Source organism: Chelonia mydas, chromosome 13, assembly GCF_015237465.2.
Source record: "Chelonia mydas isolate rCheMyd1 chromosome 13, rCheMyd1.pri.v2, whole genome shotgun sequence".
NCBI lineage: Eukaryota > Metazoa > Chordata > Testudines > Cheloniidae > Chelonia > Chelonia mydas.
In genome coordinates this window covers 41,408,223-41,431,051 of record NC_051253.2, presented here as the reverse complement: position 1 = coordinate 41,431,051, position 22,829 = coordinate 41,408,223, and the positions used below count along the sequence as shown (strand labels likewise).

Sequence of the window (22,829 nt, the reverse complement as noted above, 5' to 3'; positions counted from 1 at the left end):
GATTGCACGAGCTGGCAGGGTCTTAAAGTTAGGTAGTCCAAGCTTCAGCCACACTCTCCTTTGTGTTCCAAGGCCCTAAAGGGGCAGGTAGGAACTTACGTGGATTTTCACAGGATTGATCCCATGGTCCTAAGTGATTTAGGCACACAGGACCCATTGTAAGTCAAATCTCACCATGAACTTTCACCCAAACCCTTTCATTGATTTTCATAGAATCATAGAAATCAGGGATGGAAGGGAGCTCAGAAGGTCATCTAGTCCAACCCCCTGCTCAAAGCAGGACCAATCCCCAATTTTTGCCCCAGATCCCTAAATGCCCCCCTCAAGGATTGAACTCACAACCCTGGGTTTAGCAGACCAATGCTCAAACAACTGAGCTATCCCTCCCCAATCTTTATGATTTCAGTACCCATCTGGGTGTGGATCCCACATTCCCAATTCAAAGTGTGTCCTGCTTCAATCTTATTGCACTTTTGGAAGGTGTGAATTCAACAGAGGAGGTCGTTATTTCACTGTAAATTTGTGAGAAGACCAGCCCTGGCCCCAGGGCTTTAACCACAAGCCCATCTGGTCCCTCTGTGTGCTTGAATCAAAATACTGTAAATTCAGCCTTCTGCTTAAAGCCTGGGCTCCTAAAGACATTTTACAAATTACCTCCCCTCTTTCTGTAGCCAAGAATCTATTTCTTTTCATCCATCACCATTATCAGGAGCTCCTTCTCTGGATTTCTTCTTTTCCTCCCAGCTCCCTGGGGGGTGTTGTTCTTCCACAGAAATATTTCCAGAAATCGAGTTAGAATGTACTTATTGTAGGTATGCCTTGGGTCCATTGCTTGCATGTTTTTGTGTTTGCAGATGTCTAATGCGATGTAGGGCTGGCAAAGGACTCAGAAAAAACCAGGAGACTCCTTAACAGTCTCCTGCAAAGACTCTGGTTCACTTTCATTGGCTACTGGATGAAACAGGTACCTCGGGCTCCAGGGAACGGGCTGCAGTCCTTAGCTGACATTAAGTAGGATTCAAGTGAAACGTACTATGCAGACTCAGTCAAAGGACAATTCACCATCTCCAGGGAGAATCCCAACTCCCTGCTCTGTTTGCAAATGAGCAGATTGAAGCCACCACCCTGTATTACTGGGCCAGAGACACAATGAGACTAAATCAGCCCAGGAGCAGACAAAATTCCCAGACAAAAACTCGCTCGGTGCTGCACCGGGGAAGTTTTCACTGGCTAACGTTAAGAATAAGATCTCCACGCTCCCTGTGGGAGTTCAACGCACACTTTGAGTTTCCAACTCCATTAATTGGCTTTGAAACTTTGCCTAGGTGGCCAGCTGCTAGGCAAGTTCTCATTGTTGGCTATGGCTATAATTGCTTTCTTTGGCTGTTCATTCAGACAGCAGAGAGCAAGACGTCTGTCCATACAGAACAAACTGAACAGGGCTTCTTCGAGTCCCACGCTCCAAACTGAGAAATGAACATCTTGTCCGATCCCCTGCACCACACCTCTTCCGTGGGTTCAGGTAAAACCTCCTTCCTCTGCTGCTGTGACAGGGATGTCTCTGGGATCCTGAGCTGCCAGATTACAGTGGTGACAGACACAAACAAGAGGGAGAGGGAAAGAGAAAGGGAGAGAGATTTTCCACGGTTTAAGATAAATCCCCAGAGTCACTTTCAAAATCTAAATCAGCATTTAAAGAAAAAAAAACGACGGATATTTTCTGGCTGACAAGACACAAAACACTCTCCAACATTAAATAAAAGCGAAAGCAAGGTCCGGGGCAGCAAAATGTCCTGTGTAAGAACGGGGAGAAATAGTTCATAAAAAGTGAACACGGAAACACTCAAGAGGATTTTCTCCTCCGATACATAAGGCCGGGATTTTCAAAGCCAGGATTTGGCCACAAAGCAAAGCTGTGAAAAGATTGGAAAGCAAGTACCTGGCATTCCTAGGGGGTTGTGGAAATCACAGCTCACCTACACATTTCAGCAAAGAAGGGTGCTCATGTTCATAGCTTCAGTTAGTGCATTTTTTTTTTTCATATCCACAGGTTATTTCAGCCTAGTAACCCAATATAAAGCATCTTAACATTCGGGCTTCCCGTTTATCTCTAAACTTACACTGAAATCCCATTGATATCAACATCTTTCATGCTTTCCTGAATGGGGGCATGAATTCCATTGCAATGGCCTCACGATTTCCCATGATTCTGTCACTCCGGGTTCTGAGGTCGTTTATTTGCCAAGCTCGGTGCAGCTGCGCTTTATTCAAATGCCTTGGCAATGACCACATGCAAATGAAGTCGGGAAACTTCCTGATAAAGGAGAGAGACTGAGCCTCACAGGAAATCTGCCGGGGCAGCCAGACAGTTCACAGTTGTTGCACCACACAAGGCGGTTGGGTAGAATTAAAATGGCGTGTCTGGGGTTCCTTGTCCTTTTGGCAGCCTTCTCCGGTAAGTGGAGTAAACTGACAAGCAGTGAGTTAGGACAGCAAGTGTAGCAAGGGATGGTTTTCTGGTTCAGATAGAATTATTGAGTGCCAGTCTTCTGTGTTTGACCCCTGCATCTTTCACATGTGACTTGAAACCAGTCATGGAATGTGAAAAGTTACCTAAGGGGTCTGGGTGCTAAATTCCTGTTGGTTTTACTGGGAGCTAGGTGTCAATATCCCTTAGGCATTTGGAAAATCCCAGGCTGAATCTCTGTGTGACTCAGTTTCCTGTCGGTAAAATGGGGTAACAGCACATCCTTACCTCAGCAGGGTGATGTGGGGATAAATTCATATATACCCCAGGAGCTCAGATAATTCTACGGTGGGGGGAGCAATAGAAGGATAAATCCTTCTATGGGAAGAGAAGGGGGAAAAGAGAGAGAAATTAATCATATTTTTCTTCCTTATTGTTACTCCTTTTCAGGTGTCAGGTCCCAGATCCAGCTGAACTGACTCTGGGGCAGAAATCAAGAAGCCTGGAGAGTCTGTGAAGGTGACATGTAAAACCTCCGGCTACACCTTTACCAGCTATGGCATGAACTGGGCACGGCAGGCGCCCTGGAAAGGACTGGAGTGGATAGGATACATCTATCCTGGTAGCGGTAGCACTGGCTATGCCCAGGCCTTCCAGGGGCGATTCACCATCACCAGGGACACCTCCATAAGCACGGCCTATCTACAGCTGGGCAGCCTGAGAACCGATGACATAGCCAAGTATTACTGTGCTCGGGACACAGTGACAAACCACATCCGGACCAATTCAAAAACCCGCCAGTGAGAGAACCCGGGTCTCCTGCGAACACTGCAGCCCTCAGCCACCCTGGATAACAGTTACCCCTGTGAACAGACTCTGGGTAATTATCCCTTAGTGACTTGGGATCAATGAAAGTTAATGGGATTTAGATCTTTAAGTGCCTAAATCACTTTTCAAGCTAGGACTCTGTTCCTGGGACATAGTCAACAGTAACCGGAGGAGAAGGGGACCAGAACAATCACAGCCCTGGGAGAAGCTGGGTGTCCCAGGAAGCCTGTGTCTGCCACAGGATCAGACCCGTTACCGGGGCGTTGACCCTCTGCCTTCGCCCACAGCTCCCGGGAGGGAAGGGAGCCCCGGCTATTAGACCCTGTTAGCGAACCTCGCTGGGAGTGAGAGGAGACTAAGCACCCCCCCCCCAAAAAAACAGGCTCCTTTAACTCCCTCTGTGGGAAGAGAGCAAGCCCTGGGGAGAGGGGGCTACCCAGGGAGTGCGAAGGAGGAAGGGCAGAAGGGGCGGGTGGGCGGCGAGATCTATGGGCCCGTGGTGCCTGGGCACCAGGAATATTCCTGGCCCGGGGCCCGGCTCCAGCAGTGTGTGAGGCCGGGTCTCTCCCTCGGCCCCAACTTCTGCCCCCGGGTGCTCCCCGGCGGGTGATTTAAAGTGGCCCCGGGGCCCCCGCCCACCACCGGCAGCGCAGCGGAGCTGAGCGGGGTCCTGCCTGCTCGCTCCACGTGGCTGCCGGCCCCGCCCTGCGGCCCCTGGGTGGGGTGGGTCGGGTCTGTGTCCTTGCACGCTGCTCCCACCCAAGCGCCCCTGCAGCCAATAGGAAACGCGGCTCGCCCTGCCTAGGAGCCCCAGATAAGCGCAGCACCCCCCACCCCCTCCCAAAGCCTGCACCCCCACCCCTTTCCCGCATACCCCCTCCCACCCCCAAACTCCCTCCCAGAGCCTTCACCCCCCAGCCCAGCCCAGAACCTTCACCCAAACTCCCTCCCAGAGCCTGCCCCTTCCTGCACCCCAGACCACCTCCCCCCACCCAAACTCCCTCCCAGAGCCTGCACCCGCACCCCTTTCCCGCACACCCCCTCCCACCCCCAAACTCCCTCCCAGAGCCTTCATCCCCCAGCCCAGAACCTTCACCCAAACTCCCTCCCAGAGCCTGCCCCTTCCTGCACCCCAGACCACCTCCCCCCACCCAAACTCCCTCCCAGAGCTTTAGACAGGTGGGTGGTGGAGTTTGTGGGGGGCGGGGTTGGGGGGGCAGGCTCTGGGCGTTCTGAGCACCACCAAAATGTCTACAAACCTGCCGCCCGCCTCCCCTGAGGCGAGGGGTGCTTAAAGAAGACCAGGTCCCTGTGTCCTGCCCCAGCGAAGAGAGGCAGCCCCGAGAAAGGTCGCACTGACTTTGGGCTCACAGGCCGGGGCTTCCCTTCTTCAGGAGAACACAGACACCTCAGAGGAAAAAGACTTTGATTTCACTGAGCTCTGAAAACATATGGGGTCAGTGGGACTCAGAGCCACTGAAGGGAAATCCGAGTGAAATAAACACCCGGGCATTTTTAATCGATCTGCTCCATCTCCGTCTTTATGCTCCCCACCACTTCAGTGTTGGTCAGGTAGTCTGTTTTACCAGTGAGTACCTGAGAATGGTCCCTAACTCCCTTAACAAATAGTCCCCGAGTGGCTAAGTGTTTTCCCCATGAGAAGAGGATACACAATCTCGCCCAGTGAAAGGACATCGGAGGCGAGGAGACAGGAGCCGTCACTGAAATGTCACATTTCTCAGAGCAGCCAGTGCCCAGAATTGTCAATGGAGATGAAGGGAGTTAGGTGCCAAAATCCCAATGAAACCAAAGGGGATTTCGGTGTGGGGTTTTCATAACATCCAGCTGCCTCCGCAGTACAAGTCCTGTTTTCCTCTGCCCCTCTGGAAATCACAGCCAGTGTCTGCCTGCGAATGACTCTTTGGGGCTGAGATTTGAAACCCAAAATACCATTTCGATCAAGGGGACCCAGCTACACTAATCTGCTCAGCAGCTCTCAAAAATCCCGGTCTCTTTAAACATCAGTTATACAGCTGTGCGGTCACGCCGTGGGGGTCTGTCTCACACACCCTAACGGCGTCCAGGGCCCCATTATGCCGGGTGCCGCACTTCGCCCTGGGGACAGGCAGTCCCAGCACTGAAAAGTTCACAATCCAAATACACCAGGCAGACACCAGCAGAGGCTCAGAGAGTTGATGTTACACCCCAAGGTGAACCAACAGGTCCACTGGAAACGCCGGGAGGAGAACCCAGGGCTGTTCTTTCAATCCCTTGTTTACAGATCATGCCTGAGGCCTCCTTGGCCCACGGATATTGTACAAGTATGAGATTTTCGGGAGGGTTTCTGTAGTGTGTGTGTGTGTGTGTGATTGTAATAGTTGTATCAATACACTCCCTAGACTGGACACAGGTATAGCTGCTGAAATGTTTCTTATACTGGGATTTTGCATTCTCCTTTCCCACCCAAGAACAGCCACACGAGCTGAAGGAACTTTATACTGATTCATAGACTCAGATTTCAAGGCCAGAAGGGAAGATCTTCATAATTTACTTTGCCCTCCTGTGTAACACTGGTATGTCTGTGTCCATATTAGGGGAGGAGTCTGTTCTACCCCCTGAATTATACCTTTATAGTTCCAATGGTACACCTTTTGTGTGTAGACAAGTGCTGAGAGTCTCAAAGCTGTCTAGGGGATTTAGACTCCAAGGGATAAATATTCAAAGGCACAAATGGCACTTAGACACTAACTCAGTTGTAAATCAATGTGATTTTGATGCCCAAGCATTTCTACCTTTGAAATAGCCACCTCAAGTCCCCATCGATTTGGAAGGGAACTGGGTATCCAAATCCCTTGGACAGCTCAGGAAAGTTCAGCCTCTACATCTGTTTTGTGTTTCCCTTTAAATGCTAATTCTTTTCCTTGAATCCCATTTTGAATATTTTACCTAAATAAACTGCAGCTCACAATAGAATCGGGGCCTTCTCCTGATGTGCTACTGCAATCGATTTAATTAAAAATAGATTCGGATGAGTTCTGAGAACCAGAAGAATGGCAGATGCCAGATCCAAGCACAGTTCATGCATTCTGATTCCCGTTCAGCTCCTTGGAGCCTTTGAGGCGTCTTTGATGTTGAATATGCAAATAAAGTAATTATACTCCCTGTTTAAAGTTTGCAATGGGAGAAAATCACCATCGAAAGGAGTCACCTTGCTTTGCCAGGTGGAGGGTGTTGTAGAAAGAACCATTAAATATTTGCTACATTTTCTGTTCCTGCTGGCAGCCTTCCCGGGTAAGTGAATTTCAGAGAGATCTGGGGTGTGCAGGAGAAAGGAGAGTCAACAAGAAGGGTACTCAGACTCATGCGTTCTTCTCCCTTATCTGCAGGTGTCTGGTCCCAGATCCAACGGGTCCAGTTTGGTGCTGAGATTAAAAAGCCTGGAGCGTCAGAGAAGCTGTCCTGTAAACCATCTGGGTACAGCTTCACTAGCCACTTGCTGTCTTGGATTCAACAGGATTAACCCAAATAATGGAGGAATTGGCTATGCCTACAAATATAAAGGGCGATTCACCCTCTCCAGAGACAACTCCATCAGCGCAGCCTATGTAGAGATCAGTGGGCTCAGAAGTGAAGACACCACCATGTATTACCATGAGAGCAGCACAGCAAAAGGAAACCCAGTCAGAGTCATGGAAAAACGGTCTGCAGAGGAAACCACAATCTCCTGAGCACATGGGAGCCCTTGGGGCAGCTGGAAACTGGAGTCTGTATTCTATTTATACGACTCATTGCACCCTGTAACTGGAAATGTATCTGCACACCCCAAAAGTGAAACACAAGCACTGCGGTGTCCTACAAAAAAGTGACTTAACAGGGACTGATTTATAGAACGCACCAGGCATCCATTGTGACAGATTTATGTTATTAATTTGCCTGGAGCATTAGGTGATTAGGCTGAGGCCCCAGGATCGTTAAGAGAGGAGATGAAGGAGCACACCAAGTGACTACGTTTTAAAGCTTTATTAATAAAATAAAGTAAAACAACAGCGGAGAGTGATGGGTGCTTTTTATGTTACTTAGAAAAAGGAAGAAAGTGTTAGTGCCCCAAGCCCTAGCCCCCTTTTATACTTACACACGCACTACCTGAGGCTGGCCAAGCCCGGGTGAAATGTAAGAAGAAGAGGGGGAAGGGTGGGCGGGAGTTTTGTTCTGTGCACAGGCTGCCCAGAGTTCGCTGTTGATCTGTGACCCGCCCTGGCTTTTGGGAGGATTTTTAAGACCTGGGTTTTTTGGGGGGCCTTCTGTTGAGGGACTTCTGTCCCCCATGATTTTTGTACCAGTTCAAACCCGCTTTTCGCCACTTTTTTAAAACACACCGGCTTTAGGGACGCGAGACGGTTATTTTTTCCTTGCTGACCTTTGCTGTTTTACTTCTTTTTGGAGCCCCTACAGTTTTGTTTAGATGATTTTTTTTTTTTACAGCTCGATGGGGCTTGAATTCAGGCCCCCGTCTTTCTTGGCAGGCAGCCGAGAGTCGGTTGTGTGCTGTGGCCTTGAGCTGGAGTCAGCGTCTTATCTTTGGACCTAGCTGGAGCGTTGAGTTAACCCATTTCTTTTTTCCTTTCTCCCTCTACATCCTCTCATAACTGCAAAGGAACCTGTTACTTTACCCTTACACCTTTAACCCTTCTCAGAATGCCTTGTGATGCCTGCGACAGCGTTAGCGACGTACAATGCTGATTTGCTGTTCCAGGGGTCCCCCTGAGGGAGGGGGCCATTGGGTTGTGGCATTCCCCCCCCCCGAACCACGAATTAACATTGTGTTGTGAGGAGTCGCCACTTAGGTTTTTACCCTCCCTCTGACACAGTGGCGAGGGTGACTGTTGTTTTTTTACATAAGAAGCAATATATTACAAACACAATTGTTATGGTGGCAACAATTGCATCCAGCGGCCAGTAGTGGCTTTGGGCTTTATTAGTAACATAGCATAACACTTTCTCCGGGTGGCATAGATGCCCCATCCAGGTGGCTGTGACAATGGCAGCTTTTTCAGATGAAATGCGCATCGCAACACTGCGAAGGAGGAGGCATTTGTCTGGAACACAATTCATTGTTCCCGGCTGTGCGTCAACGGAAGGAAAACACTGGGCGTAATTTATGAAAAATTAAACACAATATAATTAGAAACATTAACACTGCTTTGAATAACACAGGAGCCTTTAGTCCCTCCAGCGAGCGTTTGCCCATCTAAACAGACAGGCGGTTATTCCTCCCCAAACGTCTTCGGCTCCTATCTTACTTAAACGTCACTGTCAGTAGATTTTTCTCCTCTCCAAAGTCAATTCTCATAATATGAATTAGGCTCCTGTGAACAGTCGCCTGTCACAGCAGCAAAACGGTCCTGGGTGAACGCCCTGAGCACAAGGCTACGGGGTATTTGGGGAGGGGTCTTTCAATCTCTCCTGTTCATGCTGTTCCACCGTGACTTAATTAATACTTATTTGGTCTGAAAGAGAAAGGGATGTGCTGGGGGTGTCTGTACCCCAAATGTCACCCTGCCCTTGACAGTGCAAGACCGGGGCTCGAGTCCCTGCTCCCGGATCAGGCAGAGGGGCAGGAAATGATCCTGGCTCTACCATGTCCTAGGCAAGTGCTCTAACCACTAGGCTAAAAGCGAAGGGAAGCACCAACAAATCCTTCTCCGGCACTAGGGAGTTTGGGCGTGTTTTTGAATGTAAATACCTGGGACTAACTCCAGGACAGGGCTGTGAACCCAGCTGGAGATAGGCACCTAACTCCATTTAACAGGTGGTACTTAGGACCCAACCCCTCCTCAGCATTTCCGAAGGGGTAGGACAGACAGCTCTCCACTCATTGTGCTGGCTTTTGCAAATCCCTGTATCAAGCACCTAACGCTCCTCTACACATGGATCATTTCAGTGTAGCCGGTCACTGCTGCAAACGCGGCTTCCCTCCCGATGCGATGGGAACCTTCCCTCTCCAGCGGGTGGCCCAGACCAATGGATCCCTGGCACACGACCCCTCTCCAGACACTGACTCCCCTGACCAGAGGTGGAAAGGGGCTCCAGAGCTGAGTCCCCCCAGTCCCCAGTATCCCTCACAATAGCCAGGCCCTCAGTTCCCATGCGAGGAAATACAGTCCCTGCAGGGAGCTGTTCATTCCTCCCAGGGTCCGAAAGTGTCAGGAGGACCCCAGTGCCCTGTGCCCGGCGCTGCACAGACACACAGGACGGGACACTCTGACTCCTGCCACCGGAGCCCGAGGGCAAGTCAATCCGATCACTGACAGCAGGAGTGTGTGTCTCTTATAAAGCGGGGCATGCAAATGAGGGAGACAGTTTCCTGTTTAAATCTGAGCCTCCCTCTGCCCAGGCTGCACCCGGAGACACAATCCGCAGCCCCCTGGCTCTGTGCAGTCACCAGCCAGTCCCCTGAGAACTTTCCCCTCCAGCACCCGGCAGAAAAAATGGGATTTTTGCTCCTTGTCATTGTCGCTCTAGCAGCTTTGGAAGGTATTTTCCTCCTCTGAAGACCTGGCAGAGTTCGAAGAATATTGTGTTCTCGCTGTTTTTATACCGACATTAATGGCCTGTCTTTATTCCCAGGTGTCCGGTCCCAGACGCTGGTGGAGTCCGGAGGGGGTGTGAAGAAGCCCGGAGAGTCTCTCCGCCTCTCCTGCAAAGCCTCTGGCTTCACCTTCAGCAGCTACTGGATGAGCTGGGTCCGCCAGGCTCCCGGGAAGGGACTGGAGTGGATCGCCAGGATTTACAGCTCTAGCATATACTACAGTGACTCGGTAAAAGGGCGATTCACCATCTCCAGGGATGACTCCAAGAGTGAGCTGTATCTGCAAATGACCGGCCTGAAGCCCGAGGACACCGCCCGCTATTACTGTGCGAGAGACACAGTGACACCAAACCGGTTTGTGATCATACAAAAACCCAGGCAGCGGAATCGCCCTTCTCCCGGCGGCCGCGCGGGGGCAGCAGTGACACCCCTCCCCCCTCCCCCCCGCTTCGGGCTCGGGCAGGAGACCCGGCACCCGGGGGAACGGAACCCAAACCTCCCGTCAGTTTTAACCCTTCTGTTCCCGAGCACTGTGTCTCCCCTTCCTGCCCAGAGCACCTCTGGGTGCACAGATCCCCCACTTCATCTGTGAACTCCAATCCGGAGTGAGTCCTGTTCTGAGTCGCTCTCCCCTCGCAGACCCGGTACTTTGGCTCCCGCGGGGCCAGTCTCGGTGTCAGACTCACAGGTCAGCGTCTGTCAGTGTAAAGGGGACAAGCGCGTTGGGGTTTGCATCGGACCCAACGGGTGGAGAGAATTGCTCCTGGTGCCAAATCCTCCGCCAGTGTAAAGACACCGCAACTGCTTTCACTCAACTCGAGTTACTCCTGATTTACACCAGGGAGGCTCTGGCCCTTTCAGCAAACTGGGATGTTTACCCCATTAATGCAGCGGAAGGTCATTAGCTCGTTATAACAGAAGTGAGGCCCCCAGGGCCAGTGCAAGGATATTTTGCGCCCTGGGCGAAACTTCCACATTGCGACCCTCCTCCCCCTCCACTGTGCCGCCCCCCCCCCAACCTCTAAAAACTAGTAAACGTAGCATTATAAACAGCCTCTCAGAACGGGTAACGGCTCTTGTATTGTTTCTTTTTTCCCTTCAAGGTGTTTCAGTTGTTTGCCGTCGCCTCTCATGGTGTCCCATTCAAAGTCTTCCTATTGTCCAAAGCTAAACAACTGAGCCTTGCATTGCATCACCAGCCAAGTTAGCCGGGTGACAAATCCCCCTTGCCCCAAAGGGCCATTATCCCATGGAGACTAATTTCTACTTCAAGTCTGTAAAGCAGACTTTTAAGGTAAATACACAATATTACCCATGCACACATCTCACAGAGATTCTCACTCTTGGCAACTTACCAGCCTTGTGCAGATCCCTTCCACGTTCCTCTTTGTGGGTCAGTGCCCTGTAAGACACTTGTGGGGTGCAGTGAGTTTGTCAGGCCTGCGGTAACAGCTGTTTGTGAAGATCGGGGGCCCTTTGCCAAGGGGAGCTGGTGTCACAGTGGGCTTGGGGTGTCTGGCAGTATGGGGCAGGGCACTGAGGCTGGTGGGGCAGGTAACACTCACTGGGCTGGGGGGCAGGCGGTGCTGGGATAGGGCAGGGACAGGTACCTGTCAGTCTCCAGCACTCGGACCGCGCCAGGGCCAGCAGCCTCTTCACCCCGGAATCTCCTCCCTTGCCCGGGGGCCGCTCCTCCTCTCAGGCTCCCCGGCCACAGCCGCCCAGGAGGACGCAGGCGGGGGGTGCTGCCGCGGAGGAGACGCAAGGGGCTGGGCTTGGCTGGGGCCCCGCACCTGCCGGCTGAGAGAAGCAGGAACCAGGCACCACTCAGGAGGAGCCGGGTGGCCCGAGCCCAGGGCACCTACGCTCCCCGCCTGCCCCTGCTGCTGCGGAGGCTGCTGCTGCCCTGGGCGTGGGCCGCCTGGCTCCCACCGAGCGGTGCCCGGTTCCTGCTACTCTCGGCCTGCAGATGTGGGGCCCCACCCAAGCCTGGCCCCTTGCATCTCCTCTGAGGCAGTGCCCCTCTCCCGTGTCCTCCAGGCGGCCGTGGTGGTAGCGGCAGGGGAGCCTGAGAGGAGGGGTGGCCCCTGGGCAAGTGGGGGAGACTCTGAGGTGAAGAGGCTGCTGGCCTTGGCGTGGCCCGAGCGCTGGAGACTGACAGGTACCTGCCCCTAAGCAATAGTGAAAAAAAAAATTGGGGCACCCCTTTTTGGGGCCCCCAAATCTTGGCACCCTAGGCGGCCGCCTAGTTCACCGAGTGGTTACACCAGCCCTGGAGGCCCCTCACCGGGGCGTCTCCACCCTTCACACGGGGTTACTGCCTTTATCCTCCCAACGCTGCCGGGAGGCCGGGGAACTATCACAGCCCCTGGTTCGGGGCGGGGGACTGAGGCAGAGAGAGATGGAGGGCGGGTGTGGAAATGGGCCATTCAGGGTCCGGGCGGGGCTGGGGGGCAGAGATCACCCGGCGCCGGAATAAACCCCGCTCCGCTGCGCCTGGGGATGTGGCGCCGCCGGGACTTTCCAAAGCGGCTCCTGGGTTGTTTTCACCAACTGCCCTGTGGAAATCCCAGCCCGGACCCTCCGCTGGTGTCAGTGGGTGGAGCTGAGACATCCCAACCCCCAATAAAGTGCCCCCATGTCACAGAGTCACCATGGAGATAAAAGACCCCGCCCCGCAGCCCCCGATGGCATCACTCAGCCCAGCGCTGGCCCGCAGGACATTGGGGATAGTCACGTGGCTAAGGGCTGTGGACAGGAACACGGTGGGATTTCATGGGGTCATTCAGGGGGAGGCGGCTGCTGAGGGAGAAGCAGAGGCCCGTGGGTGGGGGATCGGGGGGCACTAGGGTCACAGAACGCAGCTGCCACTGAATGAGATTTGGCTCCGGCCTCCCCAAAGTCTTGTGTGACATTCCCATCCCGCATTAGCTGTCAGCCAATTGTCAAAAGAAAAGGAGTACTTGTGGCACCTTAGAGACTAACCAGTTTATTTGAGCATGAGCTTTCGTGAGCTACAGCTCACTTCATCGGATGCATAGCATATCGTGGAAACTGCAGAAGACATTATATACACACAGAGACCATGAAACAAAACTTCCTCCCACCCCACTCCCCCGCTGGCAACAGCTTATCTGAAGTGATCATCAAGTAGAGCCATTTCCAGCACAAATCCAGGTTTTCTCACCCTTCCCCCCTCCCCCCCCCCCCCCCCCCCACACACATACAAACTCACTCTCCTGCTGGCAACAGCCCATCCCCCTTTTGAAACCCCTTTTGAAACCCCAACGCCAATTGTCACTGTCAGGTCTCCCATGGCTACAAAATGCTGAACCTGCTTCCCCTTGTCCTCAGAGAGTTTCTCAGATTCTGGTCCTGCTGCCAAATACTCTTGTCCCCCACAGTCTAACCCAAAGGCAATGAGGAATAAGGGAAGCTTTTCCCTGACCCAAGAACACACTGTGTCTGGCCAGGGAAGGATGTCTTGGGATTTGACATCATTTTACTTCTCCCTTAGGCAAAAGCGCAGACATGATCCCCCAGCCCAGCCGCCTCACAACACAGGATAAGGGTCCCTCTGAGTCCTCTTCTTCAAGACTGAGGGTAAAGCAAAGAGCAGGAGCTTGTGTCTTATAAGGAAGGGGATATACAGATAGGTCGAGAAATTTCCTGTTTAAATCTGTCCCTCTCTCTGCCCATCCAGCACCTGGAGACACAGTCCACAGCCCCCTGGGTCTGTGCAGTGACCGGCCAATCCCCTGAGAAATTTCCCCTCCAGCAGCCGGGAAAATGAGACTTTGGCTTCATTTGGTTTTCATTCTATCAGCTTTGGAAGGTAGTCTCTGCTCTTAAATGCATTGCAGAGAAAGGGGAGATATTGTATTCTTGTTCTCAGTACCATTTCTAAACGTGTCCTTATTCCCAGGTGCCCGGTCCCACGTCCAGCTGCTGGAGTCCAGAGGGGATGTGAAAAAGTTTGAAGACCCTCTCTGCCTCTCCTGCAAAGCCTCCGGGTTCACCTTCAGTGATTATGAAATGAATTGGGTCCGTCAGGCTCCTGGAAAGGGCCTGGAGTGGGTTGCCCACATTCAAGTCACCTCTACGTAGGACGCTGATTCCGTCAAAGGTTGATTCACCATCTCCAGAGACAATCCCAACAACACGGTTTATTTGCAAATGAGCAACTTGAAGACCGAGGACACCGCCCGGTATTGCTGTGCAAGGCGCACAGTGAACCAAAACCTACAAATGATACTACAGAAACACCAGCTGTGGATTCCCCCTTATCCCATGGGCTGCAGAGGGCTGCAGATCATAACCAATACCCCACTGGGCACAGGAATAGGAAGGGTCACCAGGCCAGGAGTAAAGTCAGGTTTTATCTATATAATTCCCAGACAATATTCCATCTTGTTGCCCATCGCCCCATAGTGGGTGTGATCTCTGATCAAGTATCAGACAATGTATTAAACTAAAGAGAGACCCCCCCAGCCTTTGCTCGATTTTTCTGGCCACCCACCCGAACCCAGCGCTCCATACACCTACCCAGGCCCCACACACTCCCTCCTTCCTGGTTTAAACTCCTTCAGGTCAATCCAGTGTATACAAAGCTGACAGCTCCCACTTCCTGGTTAAATACTGACAGTAGCACCTTAGACAAAAGAGCTGACTCACTGGGGACTCCCTTCCCGCCCCACAACCATGCTCTTTGCATTATGACACTTCATTTGACTGACTGGACTCTCACGTCGAGTTTTTGAACAGACAGTTGAACTACAGTTTAGAGGACAGAGTCATCCCTGCTCTAACTCAAGGGACTGGCCCCGGAAGTTGATTTGACACAAATGAAACCCACCTACAACCCCTCTAACACCTAAGGAATGTAAGAGCAAAGTGGGTGCAAATCATTCCTCCCTCCTCTTTGCACAGCTGGGAATGGCCTCATGAGGTTCACATCAAGGCAGAGTCGGGCCCCAGACCTTTTTAATTTAATTATTCACTATTCATATCACTTTTCACCAATTGCTTTCCTCTCCATGGCGTCTTTTCTTCAATTGTCCTGACCCAATCTAACCCAGCAGTGAAAAAGTTGGACATGCGCTGTTGATGGATGTAAGATGAACCTCTACATCATGCCTTGGATCCAAAAGGCTTCCACGAAGAGGTGGGAGTGGACACTTTACTCTCATACTTCCTATGCCAACAGCTACTGGCCTACAACCCCGGGGGAGGGAGCAGGGAGGGGCTCACAAGCTCCAAAGACAGCTCCATCTCTATTTACTCATCAGCAGTCTAAAGGACATGCACACAGAACAGTTAGCTCTCTCTCTCTCTCTCTCTCTCTCACACACACACACACACACATACAATATTCTTCCTGAAAGGCAGCAACTTTATAGTACTTTATTATTGTTCACAATCCAGACCCCCTAACACACCAGAACCAAAGGCAGAGAGAGACAAAGCAGGCTGCTCCTGAAGGGAGAGTGGCACAACCCATCCCCATCCTGATCTACCATGGCTCTTTGAAAAGTGCAAAAATCCAGATCACAAGCTTCCCTATGGAGCCCAACAGCCTGCATGCAGGAGAAGGAAACTCCTTTCAAACTCAAAATGATGGCTTCAAACGTTACAGCAGTTTTCAATAAACCACAATGGACTATTGACACTTCTGCCTCCAAGGCTTCTAAACATTATGTGATTCTATTTATTCTGCCCCATCTCCATTAACATTAACATGTAAGTCCTGTCCTCCTATGCATTAAGGCTACAGTTTATGGTATAAACTTTAGGGTTACGGCAAGACTTCAGGCCTCCGGGTAGGATTAAAATTTAGGATTAAGATTAGCTCTTGGTTTTGGGTTAGAGTTCAGGTTTATGGTTACAAATAGGGTTAGGATTTAGAGACAGATTATAAATTGGAGGTTCAGGTTACAGTTAAAGGTTAATGTAACACGTCATGATTAATATTAGGGCCAGTTTTAGTATTACGGTCAGTTTATACATTTAAGGTTAGGGTTAGGGTAAATGTTAAAGATTAAGGTTATTTGTTACCCTTAGAAATAGGGACAGAGTACAAATTTAGGTTTGTGTTCAGGTAAGTGTTGAATTTTGGGTACGGTTTTATCTTTATCATTAGATTTTAGGTCAGGCTTTAGTGTTAGTTTCAAGGCTGTGATGGAGAATGAGGGCGGCTATTAAAAGTCAGGGTTAGAATTTACACTGAGGGTTAGAATTCCCTTCAGGGAAGAAGTCAGGATTTAGGGATAGAACTAAGGTATTCCTTGAGCTTTCAGGTTGAGATCAATATAAAGGCTAAGGTGAGCGTTTATCCTAAGGCTTAGGGTTAAATGTGGGAGTTAGGGAGAGGAGAAAGAAGATGCGAACTGGACTCCTTATAGACACATAGGAAGCTCTAATCCAGTGGTGCTCGCACCCCGACTGGGAGAGGGGGGTACCCCAGAGATAAACTGCCGGCCCATCTCTCAGCCACACACAAAGAAACAGAGTTCGCTCTAGGAAATAATTGGAGTCTCTTTTAAGAAGAAAAGGAGTACTTGTGGCACCTTAGAGACTAACCAATTTAATGGAGCATAAGCTTTCGTGAGCTACAGCTCACTTCATCGGATGCTGTAGCTCACGAAAGCTTATGCTCCAATAAATTGGTTAGTCTCTAAGGTGCCACAAGTCCTCCTTTTCTTTTTGTGAATACAGACTAACAGGGCTGTTACTCTGAAACCTGTCTTTTAAGAAGGGAGATATGCAAATAGGGTGAGAGTTTCCTGTTTAAATGTGTCTCTCTCACTTCCACGGCTGTAAGACTGACAATCTGCAGCCCCCTGTCTCTGGGCAGTCACCAGACAACCCCCCTGAAAACTCTCCTCTCCAAACACAGGGACAATGAGGCTTTGGTTGTCTCTCGTTCTCATTGCAGCAGCGTGTGAAGGTATTTTCTCCCTTTCCATATCTTGTAGAGTCAGGAGACTGTTACTCTGTTTCCCTAGATACTAATTTTTCCCATAATTCATCTTTCTTCTCAGGTGTCCGGTCGCAGGTTCAGCTGGTGGAGTCCGGAGGGGGTGTGAAAAAGCCCGGAGACTCTCTCCGCCTCTCCTGCAAAGCCTCCGGCTTCACCCTCAGCAGCTACTGGATGAGCTGGGTCCGCCCGCTCCCGGGAAGGGGCTGGAGTGGATCGCCGGGATTTACAGCACTAGCACAGACTACAGTGACTCGGTAAAAGGGCGATTCGCTGTCTCCAGAGATGACCCCAACAGCCTGCTGTACCTGCAAATGACGGGCCTGAAATCCGAGGACACCGCCCGGTATCACTGTGCGAGAGACACAGCCAGGGGAATCCCGATACTGCTAACACAAAAACTCCAGCTGCAGAATTGTGCTTCTCTTGTGCGCTGCGTGGGGGCAGCACGTCCACAAACAATCCGGCACGAGGCACAGGAGCGGGATCGACAGAGACAGTGAAGAAATATCTGTCAGCAGGTGCCCCGACCTGTATACCCAGCTATGATCATGCGTCCATCAAAACGGGGGCGTCTTGAATAGTCACATGTCTGAATGTGGAACTTATCTGAAAATAGAGAAAAAATGCACAGCGCAGAGGAGGGATATTTGGGGTCTCGGTTGTTCAAGGTGTAATAACTGGGACTTGGACTTCAAAGGTCCCTCAAAGTGCCAGGTGTCAAAATCCTATCGCAGTTTGTTGGGAAATAGGTACAAACGCTCTCAGCTTCCTTTGAAAAATAACAAAACGCAGCAATAGTTCTAACGTTCTCTTGAAAGGATACATCAGGTTCCAACCACCTCTGCCCTCAATACAAACACAGATTTTCACGTGCTGCTGCCCTGGTCACTAGCCGGATACTCTTCTCTCGAAGGGCCTGACCCACAGTCCGCTAAAGCCAATAGTGGGTCTTTCCATTCCCTTCAACAGATTGTAGATCAGCCCTTACACCTGGAGGGGTGTGAGAGAATTCAAGGGAGCTCTTTGTGCAGCAGTATGGTCAGATGGCCCCGCACTCGCTGGGCCCGGCCCAGACACAGAGTTAGCACCAGTCCGACTCCCTCCCTTAGAGCCAATGGCCAGATAACTCCGAGCATTTGGGGAAAGGGTTTGTCTCTCCTATAAGCAGCGAGATATGCAAATAAGGGTGAGAGTTTCCTGGTTAAATCTCAGGTTTCAGAGTAGCACCCGTGTTAGTCTGTATTCGCAAAAAGAAAAGGAGTACTTGTGGCACCTTAGAGACTAACCAATTTATTTGAGCATGAGCTTTCGTGAGCTACAGTTCACTTCATCGGATGCTCACAAAAGCTCATGCTCAAATAAATTGGTTAGTCTCTAAGGTGCCACAAGTACTCCTTTTCTTTCTGGTTAAATCTGTCCCTCTCTCTGCCCAGACCCCTGACTCTGTGCACTTACCAGCTAATCCCCCTCGAACACCAGGCTGGGACCCTCCTTGTCTTGCTCCACCCCCTTTTATAGCTTTGGCGCAAGGTGGAAATATTTTGTTTCTCTCTGGGTCCCCGTCCCCACCTTCTAAATGGAAAAGCACCAGGTTTAAGATGGATTCCAGGACCAGATGACATGGTCCCATGTTCTGTGAGACCCCTACTCTCCATTCTTCCAAGGCTGCCTGGCGTTTCTCACAGGAACACAGGAAGGTTTAAAAGGAAACAGAGCCATTTACAACCAATTGTCCTGGTCAGCGGGAGCCATCAAGATTCTAAACCACCATTAATGGCCCACACCTTGCATAATGACACTAGGCCTTTAGAGTAAGACTTCATATTTCTAGCTTCAGAGACAAGAATGATACAGTCATACAAATGGGATGACCACACTCAGTAGATCATAAGCTTTGTAATGGTACCTTACAAGAGACCTTTGGCATAAAGAAAATTCCAGTTACATCATATTCATCCTTAAAACATATTTTTGTAAAGCATATGGAGTGCAAAGTCTCAGCTGCCCACAGGGGATGCATTGCCTCACTTTCTGAAGCAGATGACAATGATTGCGGTCAGAGACAAGTGACTGGGAACAGTCATCATCATCACCACTTCACCTTAGACCTCAGAGCGCTTTACAGGGAGGTCAGCACCATTATCCTCACAGTGTAGGTCGCTCATAGAGTCATGGATTGCAAGACCAGAATGGACCATGCTGAACATCTAATCAGACCTCCACAGGCCAGAGAACTTCCCCAAAAATAATCCCGTGGGCAGATCTTTTAGGGAAAAAACGTGCAGTCTTGGTTTAAAAATGGTCAGTGCTGGAGAACACACCACAGCCATTGATGAGTTGGTCCAATGGCCAGTTACTCTCATTAGATTTTTGCACCATATTTCCAGTCTGAATGGGTCTAGCTTCCAGCCGTTTGTTCCTGTTATACCTTTTCTTTATCAGATCAAAGAGCCCAGGATTAAATCTTTGCTTCCCGTGGAGGAGCTGATCCGAGGTCAATGGCAGTCAAGGCCACGTCCCTTCTCAGTTCAGGGAGGTTTGGGTCTGAACGTTACACACTTTCTTCACCCATTCCTCAGAATCAGAGGGCAAGACATTTGATTGCTCAGGGAAGGAGTTTGTGTCTCTTATAAGGAGCAGGATATGCAAATAGGAGGGACACTTCCCTGTTTAAATCTGTCCCTCTCTCTGTCCAGGCTGCACCCAGAGAGACAATCCACAGCCCCCTGGGTCTGTGCACTTACCAGCCAATCCCCTGACAGCTTTTCCCTCCAACTCCAGGGAAAATGAAACTTTGGCTCCATTTAGTGTTCATTGTAGCAGCTCTGGGAGGTATCCTCTCCCCTGGAAAGCATTGGAGGGGCAAAGGAGCAGTCTATTATTGCTATTACGATTGATCTGATTGATAATATCTTTTTATTCCCTGGTGCCCAGTCTCAGTCTCTGATCTGAGTCGCAAGCTTATGTGCAAAAGCCCAGAGACTCTCTCTGTATTTCCTGCAAACCCACCGGGTTCACCCTCAGCAGCTACTCAATGAGCTGGGTCAGACAGGCTCCTGGGAAGGGACTGGAGTGGAGTGCAGAGGGGAAATACACCCAACTTCAACTACCATCAATGACACACAGGGACGCTTCACCATCTCAAGGGACAACCCCAACAACCTGCTGTATCTGCAAATGACTGGCCTGAAATACTGAGAGCAGAAAGCTATTAAGCTCAGAAGAAAAAAAGAGGTGAAATGGCACAAACTTTGCCAACACACTGCAGAGGGCAGCAGTGAATTACAATGAAATACTGTTAGAGTAAACTATTTCAAGGACAAGTATTAAAGGGCATGTTTGTGCACAAAGCAGCAGGTAAATATTTAGGGATTTTTATGTTTATTAATAATATGAGAAAATATTCTTTCAGGTCTTGTACAGCCAATGACACTACGGAGAATAAAATGTAAAGTCAAATCAATGGGACTAAGAATTGTGCTTAAATGTAAAAGGTGTCCTGCACAGAGATGGGGTTAAGCAAATGCCTCAGTGCTTTCCTGAAGCAAGGCCTAAGAAATTGTTCTAGGGTCTAGATGAAAAATACTTGAAAATTATCCACTGAGCTCCTATGTCCATTAAATTATTTGGAATATGCCCAGCTCAGTAGAGGGGCAGGGGGAATCTCCCTCCGCACAATGCTCCTACCTGCAAGCTCTACCCCCGCAGCTCCCATTTGTTGGGAATGGGGAGCTGTGGCCAATGGGAGCTGCAGGGGCAGTGCTTGCAGAGAGGGGCAACATGCGGAGCCATGTGCTGCCCTCCTCACCTCCATCCCAGGGGCCACAGGAGTGTTGGCCATTTCCAGGAGTAGTGTGGGGCCCAGGTAGGCAGGGAGCCTGCCTTAGCCGCTGGAGGTAAATGCTGCAATACACAATGCTGGTGCTTACCCAGGAGACCTCATGGGGGCCAATTTTATCATGTCTGGGACATTCCCATGAGCCTATTTTTTGTGGATGTGACACCTTTTCTCCGTACACTTCTAGGAGGAGTTCAAATACCTTTTCCACATCTTTCTTGTCTGCCATTGCCATGAGCTTAACCGTGGCCTTGGCCCTGGCCCTTGAGGTGTTCCTCTATGAAGTCCATATGATTCTCTTCAGGTACTCTTAGCACACACAGAGTTGCCTTCACAGACTTGACTCACTCCTCTACTGTATTGTCTCCTGGTCTTCTTGGGAAGCCACAAAACTCTGTGACTTTCTGCTCCCAAAGGACATAAATAGTAGCGTGTTTCTTAGCTTCTGCTGACTGATGGTCCATTACTGCCTTAGCCAGTGATAAGGCTTCTCTCTGTTCCTTTCTAGCTTGTTGCAATGCCTCAGTTTGGTCTGATCATCTGCGCACAAGTTCAGCAATGTGGGCCCATAGTTCTTCAATTCCAGCCATTCTGATGGACCCAGGCAATTCCAGCTCACACAGAGGACGGGACCCCCCTTGCCCAGTTTACAATCTGAGTGTAAATGGGAAGTGGAGTGGGAATGGAAATATAAACAGGGAGATAAATATCAACCGTGCATAATAATCTTCCTTCACTGTAGCCTGAATCCTCCTCCACTCTCTCCTGAAGAAAAACACCCAGAGACGCTGCTCTTGGCACACGAATGTCAGGGAGGCTTCACTGCAAAACCTAACTCTGTCCTCAGACTTGCCTCCCCCGCCCAGATTCTCCCACATGCAGCCACAGGCGGGCCCCAGACCTGCTCCAAAGCACGAGCCAGGCTTGCTCAGATCACGTTCCTAGTGTTATGGATCATGTCAATGTATCTGGTCACTACTTGGAAGGGAAAGGGGATTCCCTCCCAAATCCCTCCCAGCGCCATGGGAAATCTTCCCTCTCCAGAGGGGGGCCCAGACGAATGGATCCCTGGGACACGACCCGCCGCCACAAGACACTGGACACTGAGCCCCCTGACCGGACGTTGCATGTCCCTTATACTTGTGGTACCGGGTTCCAGAGCTGAGTCCCCCCAATCCTCAATATCAGGTCAAAAAAGACAGACCCTCAGATCCCATGCGAGGAAATACAGTCCCTGCAGGGAGCTGTTCATTCCTCCCAGGGTCCGAAAGTGTCAGGAGGACCCCAGAGCCCTGCGCCCGACGCTGCACAGACACACAGGACGAGATACTCTGACTCCTGCAGCCGGAGCCCGAGGGCGAGTCAATCCGATCACTGACAGCAGGAGTGTGTGTCTCTTATAAAGCGGGGCATGCAAATGAGGGAGACAGTTTCCTCTTTAAATCTCTGCCTCTCTCTGGCCAGGCTGCACCCGGAGACACAATCCGCAGCCCCCTGGGTCGGTGCAGTCACCAGCCAGTCCCCTGAGAACTTTCCCCTCCAGCACCCGGGAAAATGGGATTTTTGCTCCTTGTCATTGTCGCTGTAGCAGCTCTGGAAGATATTTTCCTCCTCTGAAGACCTGGCAGAGTTAGAAGAATATTGTCATATCGCTGTTTTTATACCGATATTAATGGCCTGTCTTTATTCCCAGGTGTCCGGTCCCAGAAGCTGGTGGAGTCCGGAGGGGATGTGAAAAAACCCGGAGACTCTCTCCGCCTCTCCTGCAAAGCCTCCGGGTTCACCTTCAGCAGCTACGGGATGAACTGGGTCCGCCAGGCTCCCGGGAAGGGACTGGAATGGGTTGCTGCTATAAACTACAGTGGGGGTACTATATACTACCTCGATTCAGTGAAAGGGCGATTCACCATCTCCAGGGATAACGCCAAGAGTGAGCTGTATCTGCAAATGACCGGCCTGAAGCCCGAGGACACCGCCCGCTATTACTGTGCGAGAGACACAGTGACACCAAACCGGTTTGTGATCGTACAAAAACCCAGGCGGCGGAATCGCCCTTCTCCCGGCAGCAGCACGGGTGACGCAGCGACACCCGCCCCCTCCCCTCCCCCCGCTCCCCTCCCCCCCCCCC

The 22,829-nt window shown here is 50.8% G+C and overlaps 1 protein-coding gene and 1 gene segment (V, D, J or C); both read left to right on the top strand.

Annotated features, from left to right (window-relative positions):
• The window catches only part of LOC102940154 (immunoglobulin epsilon heavy chain-like), a 1,331,510-nt gene that overhangs the window by 2,352 nt on the left and 1,306,329 nt on the right, over positions 1-22,829 (top strand). The gene's annotated exons all lie outside the window — the stretch shown is intronic.
• The window catches only part of LOC119568011, a 937,337-nt gene continuing 924,232 nt past the window's right edge, over positions 9,725-22,829 (top strand). Inside the window, 1 exon segment of the C gene segment in view lies at positions 9,725-9,829. Coding sequence covers positions 9,784-9,829 — 46 coding nt within the window.